At 39.9% G+C, this 25896-nt stretch overlaps 1 protein-coding gene and 7 long non-coding RNA genes across 10 annotated transcripts; 6 read left to right on the top strand and 2 right to left on the bottom strand.

Moving 5' to 3' along the window:
• Nucleotides 1–123: 123 nt before the first annotated feature.
• Nucleotides 124–2555, bottom strand: LOC145229418 (uncharacterized). Its single transcript, XR_013860438.1, has 2 exons — nucleotides 1536–2555; nucleotides 124–832 (listed from the first exon to the last, which is right to left on the bottom strand). It is a non-coding gene; the product is annotated as an uncharacterized LOC145229418 (long non-coding RNA).
• A 142-nt stretch (nucleotides 2556–2697) lies between these two features.
• Nucleotides 2698–4297, bottom strand: LOC145229622 (intelectin-1-like). The gene is made up of 4 exons (XM_080094964.1): nucleotides 4052–4297; nucleotides 3792–3987; nucleotides 3254–3447; nucleotides 2698–2991 (listed from the first exon to the last, which is right to left on the bottom strand). The coding sequence occupies exons 1-4, from the start codon at nucleotides 4295–4297 to the stop codon at nucleotides 2698–2700; spliced, it is 930 nt and encodes a 309-aa protein (XP_079951090.1).
• A 2738-nt stretch (nucleotides 4298–7035) lies between these two features.
• Nucleotides 7036–9056, top strand: LOC145228235 (uncharacterized). The gene is made up of 3 exons (XR_013860048.1): nucleotides 7036–7458; nucleotides 8017–8217; nucleotides 8545–9056. It is a non-coding gene; the product is annotated as an uncharacterized LOC145228235 (long non-coding RNA).
• Nucleotides 9057–9396: 340 nt separating this feature from the next.
• On the top strand, nucleotides 9397–11575 carry LOC145228232 (uncharacterized). Its single transcript, XR_013860045.1, has 3 exons — nucleotides 9397–9977; nucleotides 10536–10736; nucleotides 11064–11575. It is a non-coding gene; the product is annotated as an uncharacterized LOC145228232 (long non-coding RNA).
• A 521-nt stretch (nucleotides 11576–12096) lies between these two features.
• Nucleotides 12097–17611, top strand: LOC145228231 (uncharacterized). Of its 3 annotated transcripts, XR_013860043.1 has the most exons (5): nucleotides 12097–13101; nucleotides 13801–16013; nucleotides 16572–16772; nucleotides 16824–16890; nucleotides 17100–17611. It is a non-coding gene; the product is annotated as an uncharacterized LOC145228231 (long non-coding RNA). The 3 variants fall into 3 exon arrangements; XR_013860042.1 differs by lacking the exon at nucleotides 16824–16890; XR_013860044.1 differs by lacking the exons at nucleotides 16572–16772; nucleotides 16824–16890 and having other exon boundaries at nucleotides 12098–13101.
• Nucleotides 17612–17951: 340 nt separating this feature from the next.
• LOC145228234 (uncharacterized) lies at nucleotides 17952–20130 on the top strand. The gene is made up of 3 exons (XR_013860047.1): nucleotides 17952–18532; nucleotides 19091–19291; nucleotides 19619–20130. It is a non-coding gene; the product is annotated as an uncharacterized LOC145228234 (long non-coding RNA).
• Nucleotides 20131–20705: 575 nt separating this feature from the next.
• Nucleotides 20706–22649, top strand: LOC145228233 (uncharacterized). The gene is made up of 3 exons (XR_013860046.1): nucleotides 20706–21051; nucleotides 21610–21810; nucleotides 22138–22649. It is a non-coding gene; the product is annotated as an uncharacterized LOC145228233 (long non-coding RNA).
• A 338-nt stretch (nucleotides 22650–22987) lies between these two features.
• On the top strand, nucleotides 22988–25168 carry LOC145228236 (uncharacterized). The gene is made up of 3 exons (XR_013860049.1): nucleotides 22988–23570; nucleotides 24129–24329; nucleotides 24657–25168. It is a non-coding gene; the product is annotated as an uncharacterized LOC145228236 (long non-coding RNA).
• Nucleotides 25169–25896: the final 728 nt, after the last annotated feature.

The following is a 25896-nucleotide window of genomic DNA, read 5'->3' as shown; positions in this document are numbered from 1 at the left end:
GAAAAGGGCTCACTGACTTTTAGTGGGTGGTTACAGCAAGCGTACACCCATGACTGCCCTAAATACAGCTCCTGGGCCCTGGTTGGAATCCCCTGTCCTAGGCAGATGCACTACAAGCATAAATAAATCATTAATCTTGTTTATTGATGAACTTGCATGAACAAAGAAAATGGGTGCAAATAGGGCATTTATACTTTTGCTGTTGCTCAAGGAGGTGAACAAAATCGTAAGCACATCTAACAAAACAGCAGTAAGAAAAAACATTATGGTTAACGTCTGTGTCACCTTACTGCAAAAACATAATTAAGAGGAAATATAAAGTCCATCTAGTAATTGTCAAATAACATATCATAATGCAGTAACAAACAAAAAGCTTGACAATGCACATAGGCTTGTGTGTGTGCCAGAGGAGGAGAGTGCTTGCTCGACACTTAACTACAAATTTATTACCTATAAACATTTTTCATTAAAGTATCACATGCTAACACATGATGAGTTGGTAATAGATCACAGAACAACTAAACATCCACGTAAGAAAATATGCTTGGGCGATCGCCAAAAGGACCATTAAAATCCAACATGGAAAGAGTAGTGATGGCACAATAGCTAACCATTCAAGTGTAATGAATAAATGTTGGATAGGGTAAAATTCCATAATAATTCACAAAACTATTATCAATCAATACAATATGCTAAAACAATGAAATATATGTAATGCTTGCATTCCATGGACCAGGTTATGTTCAGTTGCAGGTCAACAATATTGTGATGCAAATCAAATGTCCTTAAATCTTATACTAAAATATGCTTCGTAGAGAATCACACATCAATTCTGAAATGATAAATAGAGCCAGCAATTATACAACAGATACAGAGCAATGTAAGTTTCCTTTGTACTAGAACAAAATTTAAGTCTAAGCAAGATAAAAGTCAAAAATTGTCACTAATTAATTGTTGCTTTCACTCTGAGTCTGATTTAGAATGCAACATCATGGTTTCAATTGACAGCCATGGCGAGTAGACACCACGGCTTTAAGTAGCTGCCATGGCCAGTGGGCATCATGGCTTTAAGTAGCAACCTTGGCCAGAAACATATATGGCGAGAATAAGTTCTGCATCAAGTATTTAAATACCAGGTACAGCAACCTTGATATAAATGTCATAAAAGAACAGCTTATTGTGCATCAACATAGGGCAAAACGGTCCTTGCAACCAAGCAACTGCTAAGGGATTCCTTCACACCCACCACAAGGGATTGTGTGCTAATCAGAGGCAGAGCCAACTTTTTCAGCATGGGGTTATCTTTTCAACATGGCCTAACGATTAAAGTGTCTTAACTCTAAAAAGACAACTCTCCACTTCGTTGATGGGTATCAAGACAACTACATGTGATAAATATGTAATTAGTCCCAAACAAAAAGTTGGAATTGACAGTGTTCACAGTACTTGACTCCCTATAACATTAGCAATTGGAAAAAAAGTAACATAACATGTTTGGCATAGCTTGCTAAAAAAATTACATTTCACCAACTTACATGTTGCTGTCTCAATGAACATAATCGTCTGAGTGTTTGTCTATTTCCACTTTTGCATGTATTTTCATGCTCCTGTGAGACTTTATGTCAGAGAGTTTTTGTATGGTTAAAATCAAATGTTTATGAGATTACTTTTCCATGTTTGAAAGCAAGGTTAAGTCCTTTTACAGATTGAATTAATCTCATTTTCTTAATCTCATTTTCAACTGTCAGCTAAGTCAGGCTCACAATTGTTATGAATTAAGTAGAAATTTCAGCCATTGAAATTTGTAGACTTGTTGTTTTCAACGATTTCAATCTGACCAATTCACAATGGCGGGATTATTCCATGAACACATGCAAATTCGTTGCAAACTAACGACGATGTTAAGTTCAGTAAAAAGGTGTTCGTTTAACTGTTCGTTCGGTAATAAGCGAACTTTTCATTCAGTGGCTACCGAACCTTCAGTGGCAACCAAACCTTCAGTGGCAACCGAACCTTCAGTGGCAAGTCTCATCCGATCGGAACGTTCAGTGGCAAGTCTCATCCGATCTGAACGTTCAGTGGCAAGTCTCTTTGAGTTTGAACACGTCCAGTCATAGAAACCAAATACATTTGACAGACGCAATCATCTACATTATATATACTCATCAAAAAAATTAGCATGCAGAATTTTTCTTTTTCACCTCACCAAAACTCAATCTGAGAGTTTTATTCGCATTATAATCGTCCACGAATGGATATTTGCTTGTCTCGGCATCGAGGTTTACATCTCTTGCCGTTGAGACATTTAACACATTTACTTGCCCCTTGCCAACCAGACTTGTCTACAAAACTTGCCACTTGCCAACAATACTTGCCACTTGCCAACAACGCTTGCCACTTGCCAACAACGCTTGCCACTTGCCAACAAGACTTGCCACCAACACTTGCCACTTGCCAACACCGCTTGCCACTTGCCACAAAAATTTCTTGCTTGCCACCGGATTGAGTGGCAACCGTGGCAAGTGGCAAGTGGCAATTTTTGGTTACGACCCTCACTCCCATGTAGGCTTCACTTTTCCGCTTGAATGCGCTATCCAGGCTTTTTTCTAGATCAGTGCAAACAACCCACAACCAACGAAAACAACACCTAGGGTAACCCCCTAAGCTGTTCGTAATATCAATAGCATACCATGTCGCTTAAAGCGCAGAATCCATAATATGGAATATAATACGACAGCATAAAGGCCCGGGATTATCCAGAATTCGACAGTTTAAAGCGCCTAAAAGTAGACGGATCGGGTGCCATTTTTGTCCTGTTCCGTAGCCATCAACTGCCCATGCCGAAAAATCCCCACAATGGGAATAGGCATAATTGTAACCAGTTGATCCAATGCATACCGGTGCAGGGTCGCTAAAGTCATCATTCAACTTCACACCAGGACACATAGCGTAAGCGTATCCCATGCTGTTCTTAGACGACAAAGCTCGAAACTGGAAGTCAAAAATGATTACTCAAATGCAACATGCGGAAAAAATACGCAAGTATCAGTCAGCTAATTTAATAACTCTTGATGAAAATACGAAATGTGCAATCAGTTTTTTTTTATAGTTATACTTTATACTTCCTTACGTGAGTTGGTGTGTAGTTCTCATGAGCACGCAGCTCAAACACTACGCGGCAATGATAACACCAGTTTTGCACTCCAAGCATATTCTATGATTTAACTGTTTCTAAATTCCGCCTCCTAATTACCTTAATATAACCTGGAGTAATGTGTTGCTGAGTGCTGGAACCATAGTGAGGAACAAGGTCATCTATAGAACCAGCATCGTACACAACCGGCTCAATTGGACCGAGATCTTCCGGCCACAAATAAACACCAGACTCTACAGCAGGGGTGTCAAACGTGTGGCCCTTTAGGAGTTTTGTTGCGGCCCGCGAAGTAACTTTAACAAGTTTTGTCTTAGGCGGAATACCCTGTCAGACCAGTGAGTTTACATGATACAAACATTCTCCTATTAATGGTTTTAATAGGATAATCCAAATAACCCATCTTTAGAATCAGCAATTGCGATTGTTGCGTCATTGGATGTCATTATTTTCACACAAAGCAATAAAGCACAGTTGGTTCTTTTACTCTGTTACGCTGTATATATGTTTGATATTTATTACAATATTGTTTTTCAATGTAGTTAATGGCATTAATGAATATTTGACTTTTATTCATGCAATATTTTTGTTGTCATGTTACACTTTACCAAATGTTTCGATCGTGCAGCCCTCGACTTACTTAAAAGTTTGTTTTTGGCCCTCAACGGTGTTTGAGTTTCACATCCCTGCTCTACAGGATAGACTTGAAAAAGAGAATACAAGTTGCCTTTCTTGCCGAAGGTTTTTGTCTTAAGATCAAAAACAAAGCGATTTTCTGTGCGATTTCGTAGGTATGATTCATTTCTCCAATTCTCCAATGGCGTGTTGTTGGGGACCTACACATTAAAATAAAACATAAATGTAGGTGATTATCTTAAAATGGGTTACCAAACATCTTACATGCCAAATCATCAAGTTTGTGGCGTCGATGTTGTAATAGCCGGGATTTTTGTAATCATCACTTGTCTCCCACTGCACTTCACCGAAAGTGTTCATCTTGGCCCAGGTGTCATCTCCTTTCGGGTAACAAGGGGAGCTTCCTCGTTCACACGACCAGCGATCTCCCTCAGAGCAACGACCAGTACCAATTGGATTATTCTCATGCACACTGGCGATGTGAGTCCATCCGCCACCATCGGTTTCCATGTCGCAGTACGCATGATAGGAATCTCCATTAGAATCCTTTAACGCAGGGGTGGGCAAACTACGGCCCGGCAAAGGATTTCATGCGGCCCGCCAAAGGTTTGTAAATTTTGAAGAGAATGTTAGTAACGCTGAATAGTATTATGAGCACAGCCGCAGAGTTTTAAAAAATACCGGGGTGCGACTTGCCGATACCTATATCATGTGCAGTATCTGTACCCGTACCATACTTACTTTGGAACTAAACACAGATACTTTTTACGTGCTTTAGCCTGTTGTTTCCGCCACGTTATTTCGCAAATCGTCACTTGACACAATTTCTTCGATAAAGGTAAATAAACGTGAAGGCGATTCACGTTTTCAAATACAGCCCTCTTTGCACTGTTGAAGCTAAAACTTTGTTCACATTGGATCAAATTTAGGTCGTTGCAATACTTTGCAAACGGACATTAAACACGGCTTTGGATTCGTTAACACAGACCCCCACAACACCTAAAAAAGGAAACTAAAAGCGGCTCGCTTTGTTTAATGTTGGCTCAGGAATTTATCAACAAAAAGACGTGGTGTAGCCTATGTTGCAACGAATGCTTGTTTATTTCGAAACAATTGCAATTGTAGCGTTTCAACCAATGTTTGTCCAATAATTTCAGTGACCACAAGTGTATTTGCACATAGCTGAAAATATACTCCGTTAATATTTTGGGAAAAATAAGGGGTGCACAACCTGCGGCCGTATGGCCACGGAGACGAGTTTGTGCGGCTGTGACCATGTATGTCAAAAAATACACGTGCTGGCGGCGGTGACGTAACTAAAACTATTTTGCCAATTTTGAAACTGCTAAAAACAGATTTCGTGAGACTGGAAAAAAAGATTACCAGCCTAGTGACCATATGCGCCAGGCTTTTTATCCGCTTATTGTGTGCAAACAATGCGAAAGAACAGGCACCGCCATCGTCACAATACAGATTATGACGTCATAAACAGTTAGCTCCGTTTAGCTAAACTTATGGTCAAGTAAGAAATTTTTAATCTGAGCATTTTAGGCGGCTTTGAATGGTATATATATATGATATAAACCTAATTCTTTACACCAGTTATTTTAAAATAAACAAGCAAGCAATTGGCGGCCGTTGGTGAAATACTATGCGGCCCCCTGAGATTAAGAACTTTTAAATGCGGCCCTTGCACCGAAAAGTTTGCCCACCCCTTGGGTAAATGATTAATCTGCGATTTATCTCGAGGATTTTTAAACAGAATTAAATAGTGTGCGTTTAACGAAATGGTTCTCTTTTCGCGTCCACAGTGAAAAATATTTTGAACTAAATAAATAACAGACAAATTTTTATGATGACAGCCCTTCGTAAATAAATTAGTCACTGTTTCATCTGTTTCCAGCAGTAAATCGTCAATGACACACAGAGAATTTTCAGTCAAATTCTTTATTTCAGTAAGCCCCTCATGAAATACTACATCAGGGAAAGTACGAAACCAGTTCTGAAATTCACCGTAAAACCAAAAAACACGCTTTGGAACTGGACAAAAAATTTCTTTTAGGTGACGAATAACATTTCAAGTGAAAAAACTTTTACCACATTGTGACGGGCCACTTACAATGATACTGCTCGGATGTGTAAACTGCATTTTCAAAAGTGATTTATTTACACACTTGTGAGGTCTTTTTATCTGCGGCAAAGTCGCCTTCTTTTTTAAGGGCATCGTGAAATAATTTTTCTTTGTCCTGCAAATCACTTGTTAAAGTTTTACTGGTTTCGTACGAAGCCGTATTAATCGCTATTGGTTTATGTTTTTGCAAATTATTTCCGGACTCAGATTTTACGAGGTATTTTCGAACACGTCCGGGAAACTTCGGATGTCTGGTAACACTATGTTAGTGCAACTCTATGCTTCGTTGCGTTATTCTGCACGTTTTCTTTTTTTGGGGGGGGGGGGTTGTTACGTCGGCGCATGCGTAGGCCTAAGTTGTAGCGAAATTACCCGGACATGTCCGAAAAAATTGTTTTCAAGCCGGTCCTAGTTTTTTGTGTGTCACAGCTGTGTCCGTTGTTTGGTAAGTAAGGAAGTCGTGTAAATGATGATCTGAACTGGCATATAGTTAAATTCTCAACACTTGGTAGGCTTAAGTTCCTTGGTATACTATATGCATTATGGTCAGGGTTTTGTCTCTCTCTTACTATGTTTGTTGTTTGGCAGTCAACTTGATAATGTGTATTGTTGTCTTGGGCATAGCCATCCTCAATGTGATTTCGGTATATATCTGATTACGGCTATGTGACAGGCGATTGCCTGTGAAGTGCACATTTGTGTTACTACAAGTGTACTACAAGTCTATGACATAAAATGGCATTTGTTACACGTATTTGATTTGGTCACAGCTTTGCAACTAAGTGAGATACCTTTTTAGACCATTTTGCTAAAGTTTATAAAGCGACAGATATATGTGTGTGTGAAGATGTTTACACTCGAAGAGGATGATGTTCGTCTTCGTGTTTGTCAAATTAAAAGCAGTTTTTCAAAGAATCTCTTCGCACTTATTTCCAATAGCCAACCTGCTTTTGTTTGTTCTCATGAACGCATAAACGTACTAAATGCTTGTTCATTAAATCCTCGGAGCATAAACTATTCCCCAACTGAATAAACTATTACCGACATGACTTTCGTGAAGGGGGCCAAGAAATTGACTTGTACCAGCATATTTTTTTCTTCTCTTGAGGGCCCTTTAACTGCAACCCATCTTCCCAAAATTTGGAACATTTGGGATTTTTGAAACATTTGGGATTTTAGGGATTCCTATTGGTTCATTTGCCCCGTGCCCGCTTGACCGTGACCGACACTTGCGCGAAACTCAAAATCCAGGTACCTGTGTCAATGAACAGGTTTTTATGCCTTTTTTTGGCTTTCCTAAGCCGGAATAGTTGTGTTTTGTAGTAAACTGTTTGATGAAAATGGCCAATGCTCAAGAAAACCTTGATTTTGCCGAGATTACTGCAGACGGGAAACTTTACATTGAGTTTTGTCCCAAGTTGCAGCAGGTGTCGGTAATTACCGCCAGACGGTAATAATCACTTAGTCGTGGCCCCTGCTGATGCTTAAGTTGTCAACCAGGAAAGACTTTATCATGTCACTATGGACACTGCACCAAAAGGTATGTTGCAACAGTTTGGAAACTCGGTTGAAAGCATGTTTGCTGTATGACTGTAAGTTTAGCTTTGATGGAACTGTTTTTACAAGCTCTGTTCAGCCAGTTAAGGTTTTTCCTGTCAACTTCATTACTGAGAACAATAACTATTACTCGCCAATATGAATGATCATGGGGTCACCTATTTTAGAGACATTTTAAAGCTAGACTCTACATTCATACACAGGTGTAACTTGGTAGTATGCTCACTATTTGTTTGGCCAGTCAAGTTTTTGCTGTTTAATTTAAGGTTGCAAGCTCTTGTTGTAGAATATTTTGCAACAATAATGTGTATGCGGATGGATGAGAGGCTAACATAGGCAGTTGTTTTGCAACACCCATAGACTAGTCACAGTATGAGATTGTAAGAGTAGTTTATCAGTTGTTTGTGAGACATTTCAAAACTATGCTTTGCACTGTAACTTATACCTACACTAAGTTGTAATGATTTTTATGTTGCTCACAATTAGTTCACTATATATATAATTCAGAACATTTTTCTGACATTAAATGTGCCTGAATCAGGTGTTACTGCCAAGATTGGAATGAAAGGCTGCAGGATATATGAAGATGTGATACAAGATGGGCTTACAGTCTACACATGACTTAAAATGGACAGAGGTGAAAGAATGGCAAGAGGTGAAAGAATGTGCAAGACATGGCAATATCATAGGCAGTAATGTCTTTGGCAATTTGGTGAAGTGCAGTTGTGGCTATCATCAGCAGGTATGCTTTTTGTTAATTAAAGTTGGCGGTTGTTTATACCTATCATTCTAGATATAGCTACTGTTCCTGGCTGATAATAGAGTGTGCTGAAGTGCCCATCAAAAGCCGTTGCAAACAAGTATGAATGCTTTTAATGTACCTCAGATTTTAAAACTGTAACTACTTGAAGTGTTGCTGCTGTCCCAGTAGAGGTGCCAGCAGAACCAACCAGGACCTAGTTACCTTCAATTGATGTATCTATGATAGTTTAAATTTAAACCCATGTACTGTATTATTCCATGTTTTTTGTTTTCTTTACACACATACTAATTGCATATATTTTTACAGATCGGGCCATGACAGGGCCGTTAAGGCCACGGGTCGTGTCAGAACGACCGGCAACAACCCCATAACAATCCAGCACCTACTGACCGAACTGCCCAGCTAGGTGTGCTTTAAAAAGACTGACTGTTGGCGCCACGACAGAGCCTCCAGGTGGAAGGGCCTTGCAAGGAACCTGCGCAAGTCAGGTCCGCGACCAAGCTGATATACAACTGCCCCCAGTTGACGAAACGACAGTTATTTAGTGGTAAGGAAGGTTATACTGTCAAGGCACCAACCAGCAACGCGCAGAGAGACGTGCTAAGGCGCCCAAGCAGCGTCGCCAAGTTCAGGTTAAAGACCTGGCGAACGGGACCCTGTTTAGGTCCATCTATAGATGTTTTTAAATTGTTATGTGTTATATTTTGTGCCCTGTGTTCTCGTATTAGTTGTCGCATATTATTTGTATTAAGTGCAATTTTTGGGTGCTTGTCGAACGATTGCAGTTTGCTTTTGTAAACAATATACAGTAAAAAATTTGCAAATGCGTTTGGTGATTGGTTACAGGGAACATTTAATGAGACAAAGTCACGTATGAATCAAAAAAACTTGTTGTGTTCGTTGTGGGCTAAAAGCGGGTCGATGTAAGTGACAAAAATAACATACAACTTAGGTTATTGTCACATATAAATGCAAAAGGAAATTGTCACGCTAGTGGATCGCAGTAAGCAAATATGCAAAGAAAGGGGTCCAGCCGTAGGCCAACAAATATACAAATAGAATCAAAAACCAAATTAAAATTGGCGTGTTTAAGTTAATTTAAATTTTAGCATTTCAAATTTAAATAAATTAATAGCATAAAGTTGTAAAGCGGAGGAAGTTATTAGCACAAGGTTGCAAGATATCAACCCCGAATATGCCTTAAACTTCCTGTTCCGGCCTTAGCGGCGCAATCTCTTGCCCCTTTTCTTTTGCCCCCTTTCCGGCTACGTCTTGCCCCCTTTAGGTAGAAGATTGCGTCCCAGCTTGGCCCTTTAACTGCAACCCATCTTCCCAAAATTTGGAACATTTGGGATTTTTGAAACATTTGGGATTTTAGGGATTCCTATTGGTTCATTTGCCCCGTGCCCGCTTGACCGTGACCGACACTTGCGCGAAACTCAAAATCCAGGTACCTGTGTCAATGAACAGGTTTTTATGCCTTTTTTTGGCTTTCCTAAGCCGGAATAGTTGTGTTTTGTAGTAAACTGTTTGATGAAAATGGCCAATGCTCAAGAAAACCTTGATTTTGCCGAGATTACTGCAGACGGGAAACTTTACATTGAGTTTTGTCCCAAGTTGCAGCAGGTGTCGGTAATTACCGCCAGACGGTAATAATCACTTAGTCGTGGCCCCTGCTGATGCTTAAGTTGTCAACCAGGAAAGACTTTATCATGTCACTATGGACACTGCACCAAAAGGTATGTTGCAACAGTTTGGAAACTCGGTTGAAAGCATGTTTGCTGTATGACTGTAAGTTTAGCTTTGATGGAACTGTTTTTACAAGCTCTGTTCAGCCAGTTAAGGTTTTTCCTGTCAACTTCATTACTGAGAACAATAACTATTACTCGCCAATATGAATGATCATGGGGTCACCTATTTTAGAGACATTTTAAAGCTAGACTCTACATTCATACACAGGTGTAACTTGGTAGTATGCTCACTATTTGTTTGGCCAGTAAAGTTTTTGCTGTTTAATTTAAGGTTGCAAGCTCTTGTTGTAGAATATTTTGCAACAATAATGTGTATGCGGATGGATGAGAGGCTAACATAGGCAGTTGTTTTGCAACACCCATAGACTAGTCACAGTATGAGATTGTAAGAGTAGTTTATCAGTTGTTTGTGAGACATTTCAAAACTATGCTTTGCACTGTAACTTATACCTACACTAAGTTGTAATGATTTTTATGTTGCTCACAATTAGTTCACTATATATATAATTCAGAACATTTTTCTGACATTAAATGTGCCTGAATCAGGTGTTACTGCCAAGATTGGAATGAAAGGCTGCAGGATATATGAAGATGTGATACAAGATGGGCTTACAGTCTACACATGACTTAAAATGGACAGAGGTGAAAGAATGGCAAGAGGTGAAAGAATGTGCAAGACATGGCAATATCATAGGCAGTAATGTCTTTGGCAATTTGGTGAAGTGCAGTTGTGGCTATCATCAGCAGGTATGCTTTTTGTTAATTAAAGTTGGCGGTTGTTTATACCTATCATTCTAGATATAGCTACTGTTCCTGGCTGATAATAGAGTGTGCTGAAGTGCCCATCAAAAGCCGTTGCAAACAAGTATGAATGCTTTTAATGTACCTCAGATTTTAAAACTGTAACTACTTGAAGTGTTGCTGCTGTCCCAGTAGAGGTGCCAGCAGAACCAACCAGGACCTAGTTACCTTCAATTGATGTATCTATGATAGTTTAAATTTAAACCCATGTACTGTATTATTCCATGTTTTTTGTTTTCTTTACACACATACTAATTGCATATATTTTTACAGATCGGGCCATGACAGGGCCGTTAAGGCCACGGGTCGTGTCAGAACGACCGGCAACAACCCCATAACAATCCAGCACCTACTGACCGAACTGCCCAGCTAGGTGTGCTTTAAAAAGACTGACTGTTGGCGCCACGACAGAGCCTCCAGGTGGAAGGGCCTTGCAAGGAACCTGCGCAAGTCAGGTCCGCGACCAAGCTGATATACAACTGCCCCCAGTTGACGAAACGACAGTTATTTAGTGGTAAGGAAGGTTATACTGTCAAGGCACCAACCAGCAACGCGCAGAGAGACGTGCTAAGGCGCCCAAGCAGCGTCGCCAAGTTCAGGTTAAAGACCTGGCGAACGGGACCCTGTTTAGGTCCATCTATAGATGTTTTTAAATTGTTATGTGTTATATTTTGTGCCCTGTGTTCTCGTATTAGTTGTCGCATATTATTTGTATTAAGTGCAATTTTTGGGTGCTTGTCGAACGATTGCAGTTTGCTTTTGTAAACAATATACAGTAAAAAATTTGCAAATGCGTTTGGTGATTGGTTACAGGGAACATTTAATGAGACAAAGTCACGTATGAATCAAAAAAACTTGTTGTGTTCGTTGTGGGCTAAAAGCGGGTCGATGTAAGTGACAAAAATAACATACAACTTAGGTTATTGTCACATATAAATGCAAAAGGAAATTGTCACGCTAGTGGATCGCAGTAAGCAAATATGCAAAGAAAGGGGTCCAGCCGTAGGCCAACAAATATACAAATAGAATCAAAAACCAAATTAAAATTGGCGTGTTTAAGTTAATTTAAATTTTAGCATTTCAAATTTAAATAAATTAATAGCATAAAGTTGTAAAGCGGAGGAAGTTATTAGCACAAGGTTGCAAGATATCAACCCCGAATATGCCTTAAACTTCCTGTTCCGGCCTTAGCGGCGCAATCTCTTGCCCCTTTTCTTTTGCCCCCTTTCCGGCTACGTCTTGCCCCCTTTAGGTAGAAGATTGCGTCCCAGCTTGGCCCTTTAACTGCAACCCATCTTCCCAAAATTTGAGTGAGGGTCGTAACCAAAAATTGCCACTTGCCACTTGCCACGGTTGCCACTCAATCCGGTGGCAAGCAAGAAATTTTTGTGGCAAGTGGCAAGTGTTGGTGGCAAGTCTTGTTGGCAAGTGGCAAGCGTTGTTGACAAGTGGCAAGCGTTGTTGGCAAGTGGCAAGTATTGTTGGCAAGTGGCAAGTTTTGTAGACAAGTCTGGTTGGCAAGGGGCAAGTAAATGTGTTAAATGTCTCAACGGCAAGAGATGTAAACCTCGATGCCGAGACAAGCAAATATCCATTCGTGGACGATTATAATGCGAATAAAACTCTCAGATTGAGTTTTGGTGAGGTGAAAAAGAAAAATTCTGCATGCTAATTTTTTTGATGAGTATATATAATGTAGATGATTGCGTCTGTCAAATGTATTTGGTTTCTATGACTGGACGTGTTCAAATTCAAAGAGACTTGCCACTGAACGTTCAGATCGGATGAGACTTGCCACTGAAGGTTCCGATCGGATGAGACTTGCCACTGAAGGTTCGGTTGCCACTGAAGGTTTGGTTGCCACTGAAGGCTCGGTAGCCACTGAATGAAAAGTTCGCTTATTACCGAACGAACAGTTAAACGAACACCTTTTTACTGAACTTAACATCGTCGTTAGTTTGCAACGAATTTGCATGTGTTCATGGAATAATCCCGCCATTGTGAATTGGTCAGATTGAAATCGTTGAAAACAACAAGTCTACAAATTTCAATGGCTGAAATTTCTACTTAATTCATAACAATTGTGAGCCTGACTTAGCTGACAGTTGAAAATGAGATTAAGAAAATGAGATTAATTCAATCTGTAAAAGGACTTAACCTTGCTTTCAAACATGGAAAAGTAATCTCATAAACATTTGATTTTAACCATACAAAAACTCTCTGACAAAAAGTCTCACAGGAGCATGAAAATACATGCAAAAGTGGAAATAGACAAACACTCAGACGATTATGTTCATTGAGACAGCAACATGTAAGTTGGTGAAATGTAATTTTTTTAGCAAGCTATGCCAAACATGTTATGTTACTTTTTTTCCAATTGCTAATGTTATAGGGAGTCAAGTACTGTGAACACTGTCAATTCCAACTTTTTGTTTGGGACTAATTACATATTTATCACATGTAGTTGTCTTGATACCCATCAACGAAGTGGAGAGTTTTTTAGAGTTAAGACACTTTAATCGTTAGGCCATGTTGAAAAGATAACCCCATGCTGAAAAAGTTGGCTCTGCCTCTGATTAGCACACAATCCCTTGTGGTGGGTGTGAAGGAATCCCTTAGCAGTTGCTTGGTTGCAAGGACCGTTTTGCCCTATGTTGATGCACAATAAGCTGTTCTTTTATGACATTTATATCAAGGTTGCTGTACCTGGTATTTAAATACTTGATGCAGAACTTATTCTCGCCATATATGTTTCTGGCCAAGGTTGCTACTTAAAGCCATGATGCCCACTGGCCATGGCAGCTACTTAAAGCCGTGGTGTCTACTCGCCATGGCTGTCAATTGAAACCATGATGTTGCATTCTAAATCAGACTCAGAGTGAAAGCAACAATTAATTAGTGACAATTTTTGACTTTTATCTTGCTTAGACTTAAATTTTGTTCTAGTACAAAGGAAACTTACATTGCTCTGTATCTGTTGTATAATTGCTGGCTCTATTTATCATTTCAGAATTGATGTGTGATTCTCTACGAAGCATATTTTAGTATAAGATTTAAGGACATTTGATTTGCATCACAATATTGTTGACCTGCAACTGAACATAACCTGGTCCATGGAATGCAAGCATTACATATATTTCATTGTTTTAGCATATTGTATTGATTGATAATAGTTTTGTGAATTATTATGGAATTTTACCCTATCCAACATTTATTCATTACACTTGAATGGTTAGCTATTGTGCCATCACTACTCTTTCCATGTTGGATTTTAATGGTCCTTTTGGCGATCGCCCAAGCATATTTTCTTACGTGGATGTTTAGTTGTTCTGTGATCTATTACCAACTCATCATGTGTTAGCATGTGATACTTTAATGAAAAATGTTTATAGGTAATAAATTTGTAGTTAAGTGTCGAGCAAGCACTCTCCTCCTCTGGCACACACACAAGCCTATGTGCATTGTCAAGCTTTTTGTTTGTTACTGCATTATGATATGTTATTTGACAATTACTAGATGGACTTTATATTTCCTCTTAATTATGTTTTTGCAGTAAGGTGACACAGACGTTAACCATAATGTTTTTTCTTACTGCTGTTTTGTTAGATGTGCTTACGATTTTGTTCACCTCCTTGAGCAACAGCAAAAGTATAAATGCCCTATTTGCACCCATTTTCTTTGTTCATGCAAGTTCATCAATAAACAAGATTAATGATTTATTTATGCTTGTAGTGCATCTGCCTAGGACAGGGGATTCCAACCAGGGCCCAGGAGCTGTATTTAGGGCAGTCATGGGTGTACGCTTGCTGTAACCACCCACTAAAAGTCAGTGAGCCCTTTTCTATTTTAAAGCTTATAATTAATTATATGTTGCAAATGATTAAATAACCTAATTTAATCGACTATTTTGTGGTTTATGGTCTTTTTAATTTAGTTAAGTTTGTCAAATACATTTTTGCTAGGGGGGCACAAGTCTTACTGGGTTACCACTTATGGGTCCCATGAGGCCCAAAAGTGGGGGTGGGGGTACAGTGCATGAAAGGTTAAGAACCACTGACCTAGGAATTTGCCTAAATGTTCACGAAATGTATTCAAGTATTTTGTATTTATTTATTATAATCCATACTGCAAAAGCCACATTGACAAAGAAAAATAATAATGTTTACAAGGAGCAAAATTGCAAAAAAACATAAAAAATAAGTTTGATCTTAAAGTTTACATATCACAGTACACACTAATTATGATAACTATATCCAAAAAATTTAGCGTTATACCCAATAAAATAATGCCATTTGTGTACACCACTTCTTAGAATATCTCCTTCAAGCCATATCTCATGTGCTCCTGGTAAAGACACCACACTCCACAGCAACTTGCGACTTAATAGCTTGTCAACGATCGGGAACAATTTGTATCAATTGATTTACTTTGCACTTGTCACCAAAACCAAACCGACTTGCCACCGAAACCGGTGACAACCGAAACACTTGCCACTGAATCGGTGGCAATTGCCACTGAACCGGTGGCAATTGCCACTGAACCGGTGGCAAGTGGCAAGTGGCAATTTTTGGTTACAACCCCTGTTGCTACATGGAGGGTACGGCGGCCATATTGGAAGGATCACCTGCGTTAGGCGGTGGCAGCCATCAGAACGTTATTTGGACTAAATTCAATTTTGGGAAGATGGGTTGCAGTAAAGGGCCAAGCTGGGCGCAATCTCTTGCCCCTTTTCTTTTGCCCCCTTTCCGGCTACGTCTTGCCCCCTTTAGGTAGAAGATTGCGTCCCAGCTTGGCCCTTTAACTGCAACCCATCTTCCCAAAATTTGGAACATTTGGGATTTTTGAAACATTTGGGATTTTAGGGATTCCTATTGGTTCATTTGCCCCGTGCCCGCTTGACCGTGACCGACACTTGCGCGAAACTCAAAATCCAGGTACCTGTGTCAATGAACAGGTTTTTATGCCTTTTTTTGGCTTTCCTAAGCCGGAATAGTTGTGTTTTGTAGTAAACTGTTTGATGAAAATGGCCAATGCTCAAGAAAACCTTGATTTTGCCGAGATTACTGCAGACGGGAAACTTTACATTGAGTTTTGTCCCAAGTTGCAGCAGGTGTCGGTAATTACCGCCAGACGGTAATAATCACTTAGTCGTGGCCCCTGCTGATGCTTAAGTTGTCAACCAGGAAAGACTTTATCATGTCACTATGGACACTGCACCAAAAGGTATGTTGCAACAGTTTGGAAACTCGGTTGAAAGCATGTTTGCTGTATGACTGTAAGTTTAGCTTTGATGGAACTGTTTTTACAAGCTCTGTTCAGCCAGTTAAGGTTTTTCCTGTCAACTTCATTACTGAGAACAATAACTATTACTCGCCAATATGAATGATCATGGGGTCACCTATTTTAGAGACATTTTAAAGCTAGACTCTACATTCATACACAGGTGTAACTTGGTAGTATGCTCACTATTTGTTTGGCCAGTCAAGTTTTTGCTGTTTAATTTAAGGTTGCAAGCTCTTGTTGTAGAATATTTTGCAACAATAATGTGTATGCGGATGGATGAGAGGCTAACATAGGCAGTTGTTTTGCAACACCCATAGACTAGTCACAGTATGAGATTGTAAGAGTAGTTTATCAGTTGTTTGTGAGACATTTCAAAACTATGCTTTGCACTGTAACTTATACCTACACTAAGTTGTAATGATTTTTATGTTGCTCACAATTAGTTCACTATATATATAATTCAGAACATTTTTCTGACATTAAATGTGCCTGAATCAGGTGTTACTGCCAAGATTGGAATGAAAGGCTGCAGGATATATGAAGATGTGATACAAGATGGGCTTACAGTCTACACATGACTTAAAATGGACAGAGGTGAAAGAATGGCAAGAGGTGAAAGAATGTGCAAGACATGGCAATATCATAGGCAGTAATGTCTTTGGCAATTTGGTGAAGTGCAGTTGTGGCTATCATCAGCAGGTATGCTTTTTGTTAATTAAAGTTGGCGGTTGTTTATACCTATCATTCTAGATATAGCTACTGTTCCTGGCTGATAATAGAGTGTGCTGAAGTGCCCATCAAAAGCCGTTGCAAACAAGTATGAATGCTTTTAATGTACCTCAGATTTTAAAACTGTAACTACTTGAAGTGTTGCTGCTGTCCCAGTAGAGGTGCCAGCAGAACCAACCAGGACCTAGTTACCTTCAATTGATGTATCTATGATAGTTTAAATTTAAACCCATGTACTGTATTATTCCATGTTTTTTGTTTTCTTTACACACATACTAATTGCATATATTTTTACAGATCGGGCCATGACAGGGCCGTTAAGGCCACGGGTCGTGTCAGAACGACCGGCAACAACCCCATAACAATCCAGCACCTACTGACCGAACTGCCCAGCTAGGTGTGCTTTAAAAAGACTGACTGTTGGCGCCACGACAGAGCCTCCAGGTGGAAGGGCCTTGCAAGGAACCTGCGCAAGTCAGGTCCGCGACCAAGCTGATATACAACTGCCCCCAGTTGACGAAACGACAGTTATTTAGTGGTAAGGAAGGTTATACTGTCAAGGCACCAACCAGCAACGCGCAGAGAGACGTGCTAAGGCGCCCAAGCAGCGTCGCCAAGTTCAGGTTAAAGACCTGGCGAACGGGACCCTGTTTAGGTCCATCTATAGATGTTTTTAAATTGTTATGTGTTATATTTTGTGCCCTGTGTTCTCGTATTAGTTGTCGCATATTATTTGTATTAAGTGCAATTTTTGGGTGCTTGTCGAACGATTGCAGTTTGCTTTTGTAAACAATATACAGTAAAAAATTTGCAAATGCGTTTGGTGATTGGTTACAGGGAACATTTAATGAGACAAAGTCACGTATGAATCAAAAAAACTTGTTGTGTTCGTTGTGGGCTAAAAGCGGGTCGATGTAAGTGACAAAAATAACATACAACTTAGGTTATTGTCACATATAAATGCAAAAGGAAATTGTCACGCTAGTGGATCGCAGTAAGCAAATATGCAAAGAAAGGGGTCCAGCCGTAGGCCAACAAATATACAAATAGAATCAAAAACCAAATTAAAATTGGCGTGTTTAAGTTAATTTAAATTTTAGCATTTCAAATTTAAATAAATTAATAGCATAAAGTTGTAAAGCGGAGGAAGTTATTAGCACAAGGTTGCAAGATATCAACCCCGAATATGCCTTAAACTTCCTGTTCCGGCCTTAGCGGCGCAATCTCTTGCCCCTTTTCTTTTGCCCCCTTTCCGGCTACGTCTTGCCCCCTTTAGGTAGAAGATTGCGTCCCAGCTTGGCCCTTTAACTGCAACCCATCTTCCCAAAATTTGGAACATTTGGGATTTTTGAAACATTTGGGATTTTAGGGATTCCTATTGGTTCATTTGCCCCGTGCCCGCTTGACCGTGACCGACACTTGCGCGAAACTCAAAATCCAGGTACCTGTGTCAATGAACAGGTTTTTATGCCTTTTTTTGGCTTTCCTAAGCCGGAATAGTTGTGTTTTGTAGTAAACTGTTTGATGAAAATGGCCAATGCTCAAGAAAACCTTGATTTTGCCGAGATTACTGCAGACGGGAAACTTTACATTGAGTTTTGTCCCAAGTTGCAGCAGGTGTCGGTAATTACCGCCAGACGGTAATAATCACTTAGTCGTGGCCCCTGCTGATGCTTAAGTTGTCAACCAGGAAAGACTTTATCATGTCACTATGGACACTGCACCAAAAGGTATGTTGCAACAGTTTGGAAACTCGGTTGAAAGCATGTTTGCTGTATGACTGTAAGTTTAGCTTTGATGGAACTGTTTTTACAAGCTCTGTTCAGCCAGTTAAGGTTTTTCCTGTCAACTTCATTACTGAGAACAATAACTATTACTCGCCAATATGAATGATCATGGGGTCACCTATTTTAGAGACATTTTAAAGCTAGACTCTACATTCATACACAGGTGTAACTTGGTAGTATGCTCACTATTTGTTTGGCCAGTCAAGTTTTTGCTGTTTAATTTAAGGTTGCAAGCTCTTGTTGTAGAATATTTTGCAACAATAATGTGTATGCGGATGGATGAGAGGCTAACATAGGCAGTTGTTTTGCAACACCCATAGACTAGTCACAGTATGAGATTGTAAGAGTAGTTTATCAGTTGTTTGTGAGACATTTCAAAACTATGCTTTGCACTGTAACTTATACCTACACTAAGTTGTAATGATTTTTATGTTGCTCACAATTAGTTCACTATATATATAATTCAGAACATTTTTCTGACATTAAATGTGCCTGAATCAGGTGTTACTGCCAAGATTGGAATGAAAGGCTGCAGGATATATGAAGATGTGATACAAGATGGGCTTACAGTCTACACATGACTTAAAATGGACAGAGGTGAAAGAATGGCAAGAGGTGAAAGAATGTGCAAGACATGGCAATATCATAGGCAGTAATGTCTTTGGCAATTTGGTGAAGTGCAGTTGTGGCTATCATCAGCAGGTATGCTTTTTGTTAATTAAAGTTGGCGGTTGTTTATACCTATCATTCTAGATATAGCTACTGTTCCTGGCTGATAATAGAGTGTGCTGAAGTGCCCATCAAAAGCCGTTGCAAACAAGTATGAATGCTTTTAATGTACCTCAGATTTTAAAACTGTAACTACTTGAAGTGTTGCTGCTGTCCCAGTAGAGGTGCCAGCAGAACCAACCAGGACCTAGTTACCTTCAATTGATGTATCTATGATAGTTTAAATTTAAACCCATGTACTGTATTATTCCATGTTTTTTGTTTTCTTTACACACATACTAATTGCATATATTTTTACAGATCGGGCCATGACAGGGCCGTTAAGGCCACGGGTCGTGTCAGAACGACCGGCAACAACCCCATAACAATCCAGCACCTACTGACCGAACTGCCCAGCTAGGTGTGCTTTAAAAAGACTGACTGTTGGCGCCACGACAGAGCCTCCAGGTGGAAGGGCCTTGCAAGGAACCTGCGCAAGTCAGGTCCGCGACCAAGCTGATATACAACTGCCCCCAGTTGACGAAACGACAGTTATTTAGTGGTAAGGAAGGTTATACTGTCAAGGCACCAACCAGCAACGCGCAGAGAGACGTGCTAAGGCGCCCAAGCAGCGTCGCCAAGTTCAGGTTAAAGACCTGGCGAACGGGACCCTGTTTAGGTCCATCTATAGATGTTTTTAAATTGTTATGTGTTATATTTTGTGCCCTGTGTTCTCGTATTAGTTGTCGCATATTATTTGTATTAAGTGCAATTTTTGGGTGCTTGTCGAACGATTGCAGTTTGCTTTTGTAAACAATATACAGTAAAAAATTTGCAAATGCGTTTGGTGATTGGTTACAGGGAACATTTAATGAGACAAAGTCACGTATGAATCAAAAAAACTTGTTGTGTTCGTTGTGGGCTAAAAGCGGGTCGATGTAAGTGACAAAAATAACATACAACTTAGGTTATTGTCACATATAAATGCAAAAGGAAATTGTCACGCTAGTGGATCGCAGTAAGCAAATATGCAAAGAAAGGGGTCCAGCCGTAGGCCAACAAATATACAAATAGAATCAAAAACCAAATTAAAATTGGCGTGTTTAAGTTAATTTAAATTTTAGCATTTCAAATTTAAATAAATTAATAGCATAAAGTTGTAAAGCGGAGGAAGTTATTAGCACAAGGTTGCAAGATATCAACCCCGAATATGCCTTAAACTTCCTGTTCCGGCCTTAGCGGCGCAATCTCTTGCCCCTTTTCTTTTGCCCCCTTTCCGGCTACGTCTTGCCCCCTTTAGGTAGAAGATTGCGTCCCAGCTTGGCCCTTTAACTGCAACCCATCTTCCCAAAATTTGGAACATTTGGGATTTTTGAAACATTTGGGATTTTAGGGATTCCCATTGGTTCATTTGCCCCGTGCCCGCTTGACCGTGACCGACACTTGCGCGAAACTCAAAATCCAGGTACCTGTGTCAATGAACAGGTTTTTATGCCTTTTTTTGGCTTTCCTAAGCCGGAATAGTTGTGTTTTGTAGTAAACTGTTTGATGAAAATGGCCAATGCTCAAGAAAACCTTGATTTTGCCGAGATTACTGCAGACGGGAAACTTTACATTGAGTTTTGTCCCAAGTTGCAGCAGGTGTCGGTAATTACCGCCAGACGGTAATAATCACTTAGTCGTGGCCCCTGCTGATGCTTAAGTTGTCAACCAGGAAAGACTTTATCATGTCACTATGGACACTGCACCAAAAGGTATGTTGCAACAGTTTGGAAACTCGGTTGAAAGCATGTTTGCTGTATGACTGTAAGTTTAGCTTTGATGGAACTGTTTTTACAAGCTCTGTTCAGCCAGTTAAGGTTTTTCCTGTCAACTTCATTACTGAGAACAATAACTATTACTCGCCAATATGAATGATCATGGGGTCACCTATTTTAGAGACATTTTAAAGCTAGACTCTACATTCATACACAGGTGTAACTTGGTAGTATGCTCACTATTTGTTTGGCCAGTCAAGTTTTTGCTGTTTAATTTAAGGTTGCAAGCTCTTGTTGTAGAATATTTTGCAACAATAATGTGTATGCGGATGGATGAGAGGCTAACATAGGCAGTTGTTTTGCAACACCCATAGACTAGTCACAGTATGAGATTGTAAGAGTAGTTTATCAGTTGTTTGTGAGACATTTCAAAACTATGCTTTGCACTGTAACTTATACCTACACTAAGTTGTAATGATTTTTATGTTGCTCACAATTAGTTCACTATATATATAATTCAGAACATTTTTCTGACATTAAATGTGCCTGAATCAGGTGTTACTGCCAAGATTGGAATGAAAGGCTGCAGGATATATGAAGATGTGATACAAGATGGGCTTACAGTCTACACATGACTTAAAATGGACAGAGGTGAAAGAATGGCAAGAGGTGAAAGAATGTGCAAGACATGGCAATATCATAGGCAGTAATGTCTTTGGCAATTTGGTGAAGTGCAGTTGTGGCTATCATCAGCAGGTATGCTTTTTGTTAATTAAAGTTGGCGGTTGTTTATACCTATCATTCTAGATATAGCTACTGTTCCTGGCTGATAATAGAGTGTGCTGAAGTGCCCATCAAAAGCCGTTGCAAACAAGTATGAATGCTTTTAATGTACCTCAGATTTTAAAACTGTAACTACTTGAAGTGTTGCTGCTGTCCCAGTAGAGGTGCCAGCAGAACCAACCAGGACCTAGTTACCTTCAATTGATGTATCTATGATAGTTTAAATTTAAACCCATGTACTGTATTATTCCATGTTTTTTGTTTTCTTTACACACATACTAATTGCATATATTTTTACAGATCGGGCCATGACAGGGCCGTTAAGGCCACGGGTCGTGTCAGAACGACCGGCAACAACCCCATAACAATCCAGCACCTACTGACCGAACTGCCCAGCTAGGTGTGCTTTAAAAAGACTGACTGTTGGCGCCACGACAGAGCCTCCAGGTGGAAGGGCCTTGCAAGGAACCTGCGCAAGTCAGGTCCGCGACCAAGCTGATATACAACTGCCCCCAGTTGACGAAACGACAGTTATTTAGTGGTAAGGAAGGTTATACTGTCAAGGCACCAACCAGCAACGCGCAGAGAGACGTGCTAAGGCGCCCAAGCAGCGTCGCCAAGTTCAGGTTAAAGACCTGGCGAACGGGACCCTGTTTAGGTCCATCTATAGATGTTTTTAAATTGTTATGTGTTATATTTTGTGCCCTGTGTTCTCGTATTAGTTGTCGCATATTATTTGTATTAAGTGCAATTTTTGGGTGCTTGTCGAACGATTGCAGTTTGCTTTTGTAAACAATATACAGTAAAAAATTTGCAAATGCGTTTGGTGATTGGTTACAGGGAACATTTAATGAGACAAAGTCACGTATGAATCAAAAAAACTTGTTGTGTTCGTTGTGGGCTAAAAGCGGGTCGATGTAAGTGACAAAAATAACATACAACTTAGGTTATTGTCACATATAAATGCAAAAGGAAATTGTCACGCTAGTGGATCGCAGTAAGCAAATATGCAAAGAAAGGGGTCCAGCCGTAGGCCAACAAATATACAAATAGAATCAAAAACCAAATTAAAATTGGCGTGTTTAAGTTAATTTAAATTTTAGCATTTCAAATTTAAATAAATTAATAGCATAAAGTTGTAAAGCGGAGGAAGTTATTAGCACAAGGTTGCAAGATATCAACCCCGAATATGCCTTAAACTTCCTGTTCCGGCCTTAGCGGCGCAATCTCTTGCCCCTTTTCTTTTGCCCCCTTTCCGGCTACGTCTTGCCCCCTTTAGGTAGAAGATTGCGTCCCAGCTTGGCCCTTTAACTGCAACCCATCTTCCCAAAATTTGGAACATTTGGGATTTTTGAAACATTTGGGATTTTAGGGATTCCTATTGGTTCATTTGCCCCGTGCCCGCTTGACCGTGACCGACACTTGCGCGAAACTCAAAATCCAGGTACCTGTGTCAATGAACAGGTTTTTATGCCTTTTTTTGGCTTTCCTAAGCCGGAATAGTTGTGTTTTGTAGTAAACTGTTTGATGAAAATGGCCAATGCTCAAGAAAACCTTGATTTTGCCGAGATTACTGCAGACGGGAAACTTTACATTGAGTTTTGTCCCAAGTTGCAGCAGGTGTCGGTAATTACCGCCAGACGGTAATAATCACTTAGTCGTGGCCCCTGCTGATGCTTAAGTTGTCAACCAGGAAAGACTTTATCATGTCACTATGGACACTGCACCAAAAGGTATGTTGCAACAGTTTGGAAACTCGGTTGAAAGCATGTTTGCTGTATGACTGTAAGTTTAGCTTTGATGGAACTGTTTTTACAAGCTCTGTTCAGCCAGTTAAGGTTTTTCCTGTCAACTTCATTACTGAGAACAATAACTATTACTCGCCAATATGAATGATCATGGGGTCACCTATTTTAGAGACATTTTAAAGCTAGACTCTACATTCATACACAGGTGTAACTTGGTAGTATGCTCACTATTTGTTTGGCCAGTCAAGTTTTTGCTGTTTAATTTAAGGTTGCAAGCTCTTGTTGTAGAATATTTTGCAACAATAATGTGTATGCGGATGGATGAGAGGCTAACATAGGCAGTTGTTTTGCAACACCCATAGACTAGTCACAGTATGAGATTGTAAGAGTAGTTTATCAGTTGTTTGTGAGACATTTCAAAACTATGCTTTGCACTGTAACTTATACCTACACTAAGTTGTAATGATTTTTATGTTGCTCACAATTAGTTCACTATATATATAATTCAGAACATTTTTCTGACATTAAATGTGCCTGAATCAGGTGTTACTGCCAAGATTGGAATGAAAGGCTGCAGGATATATGAAGATGTGATACAAGATGGGCTTACAGTCTACACATGACTTAAAATGGACAGAGGTGAAAGAATGGCAAGAGGTGAAAGAATGTGCAAGACATGGCAATATCATAGGCAGTAATGTCTTTGGCAATTTGGTGAAGTGCAGTTGTGGCTATCATCAGCAGGTATGCTTTTTGTTAATTAAAGTTGGCGGTTGTTTATACCTATCATTCTAGATATAGCTACTGTTCCTGGCTGATAATAGAGTGTGCTGAAGTGCCCATCAAAAACCGTTGCAAACAAGTATGAATGCTTTTAATGTACCTCAGATTTTAAAACTGTAACTACTTGAAGTGTTGCTGCTGTCCCAGTAGAGGTGCCAGCAGAACCAACCAGGACCTAGTTACCTTCAATTGATGTATCTATGATAGTTTAAATTTAAACCCATGTACTGTATTATTCCATGTTTTTTGTTTTCTTTACACACATACTAATTGCATATATTTTTACAGATCGGGCCATGACAGGGCCGTTAAGGCCACGGGTCGTGTCAGAACGACCGGCAACAACCCCATAACAATCCAGCACCTACTGACCGAACTGCCCAGCTAGGTGTGCTTTAAAAAGACTGACTGTTGGCGCCACGACAGAGCCTCCAGGTGGAAGGGCCTTGCAAGGAACCTGCGCAAGTCAGGTCCGCGACCAAGCTGATATACAACTGCCCCCAGTTGACGAAACGACAGTTATTTAGTGGTAAGGAAGGTTATACTGTCAAGGCACCAACCAGCAACGCGCAGAGAGACGTGCTAAGGCGCCCAAGCAGCGTCGCCAAGTTCAGGTTAAAGACCTGGCGAACGGGACCCTGTTTAGGTCCATCTATAGATGTTTTTAAATTGTTATGTGTTATATTTTGTGCCCTGTGTTCTCGTATTAGTTGTCGCATATTATTTGTATTAAGTGCAATTTTTGGGTGCTTGTCGAACGATTGCAGTTTGCTTTTGTAAACAATATACAGTAAAAAATTTGCAAATGCGTTTGGTGATTGGTTACAGGGAACATTTAATGAGACAAAGTCACGTATGAATCAAAAAAACTTGTTGTGTTCGTTGTGGGCTAAAAGCGGGTCGATGTAAGTGACAAAAATAACATACAACTTAGGTTATTGTCACATATAAATGCAAAAGGAAATTGTCACGCTAGTGGATCGCAGTAAGCAAATATGCAAAGAAAGGGGTCCAGCCGTAGGCCAACAAATATACAAATAGAATCAAAAACCAAATTAAAATTGGCGTGTTTAAGTTAATTTAAATTTTAGCATTTCAAATTTAAATAAATTAATAGCATAAAGTTGTAAAGCGGAGGAAGTTATTAGCACAAGGTTGCAAGATATCAACCCCGAATATGCCTTAAACTTCCTGTTCCGGCCTTAGCGGCGCAATCTCTTGCCCCTTTTCTTTTGCCCCCTTTCCGGCTACGTCTTGCCCCCTTTAGGTAGAAGATTGCGTCCCAGCTTGGCCCTTTAACTGCAACCCATCTTCCCAAAATTTGGAACATTTGGGATTTTTGAAACATTTGGGATTTTAGGGATTCCTATTGGTTCATTTGCCCCGTGCCCGCTTGACCGTGACCGACACTTGCGCGAAACTCAAAATCCAGGTACCTGTGTCAATGAACAGGTTTTTATGCCTTTTTTTGGCTTTCCTAAGCCGGAATAGTTGTGTTTTGTAGTAAACTGTTTGATGAAAATGGCCA

The sequence above is a fragment of the Phallusia mammillata genome, chromosome 5, assembly GCF_965637545.1.
Source record: "Phallusia mammillata chromosome 5, kaPhaMamm4.hap1.1, whole genome shotgun sequence".
In the NCBI taxonomy this organism is placed as follows: domain Eukaryota; kingdom Metazoa; phylum Chordata; class Ascidiacea; order Phlebobranchia; family Ascidiidae; genus Phallusia; species Phallusia mammillata.
The sequence above is the reverse complement of the archived record's forward strand: the minus strand, read 5'-3'. Positions and strand labels throughout refer to the sequence as shown.

What these genes read in the sequence shown, in the direction of transcription:
- LOC145229622 (XM_080094964.1), bottom strand. Translation starts at nt 4,297, where the DNA reads ATGGAAACCGATGGTGGCGGATGGACTCACATCGCCAGTGTGCATGAG. An exon ending in CAAACTTGATGATTTGGCAT is followed by an intron (nt 3,988 to 4,051) that starts GTAAGATGTTTG and finishes TTTAATGTGTAG; the next exon opens with GTCCCCAACAACACGCCATT. An exon ending in GGCCAAAAACAAACTTTTAA is followed by an intron (nt 3,448 to 3,791) that starts GTAAGTCGAGGG and finishes AACTTGTTAAAG; the next exon opens with TTACTTCGCGGGCCGCAACA.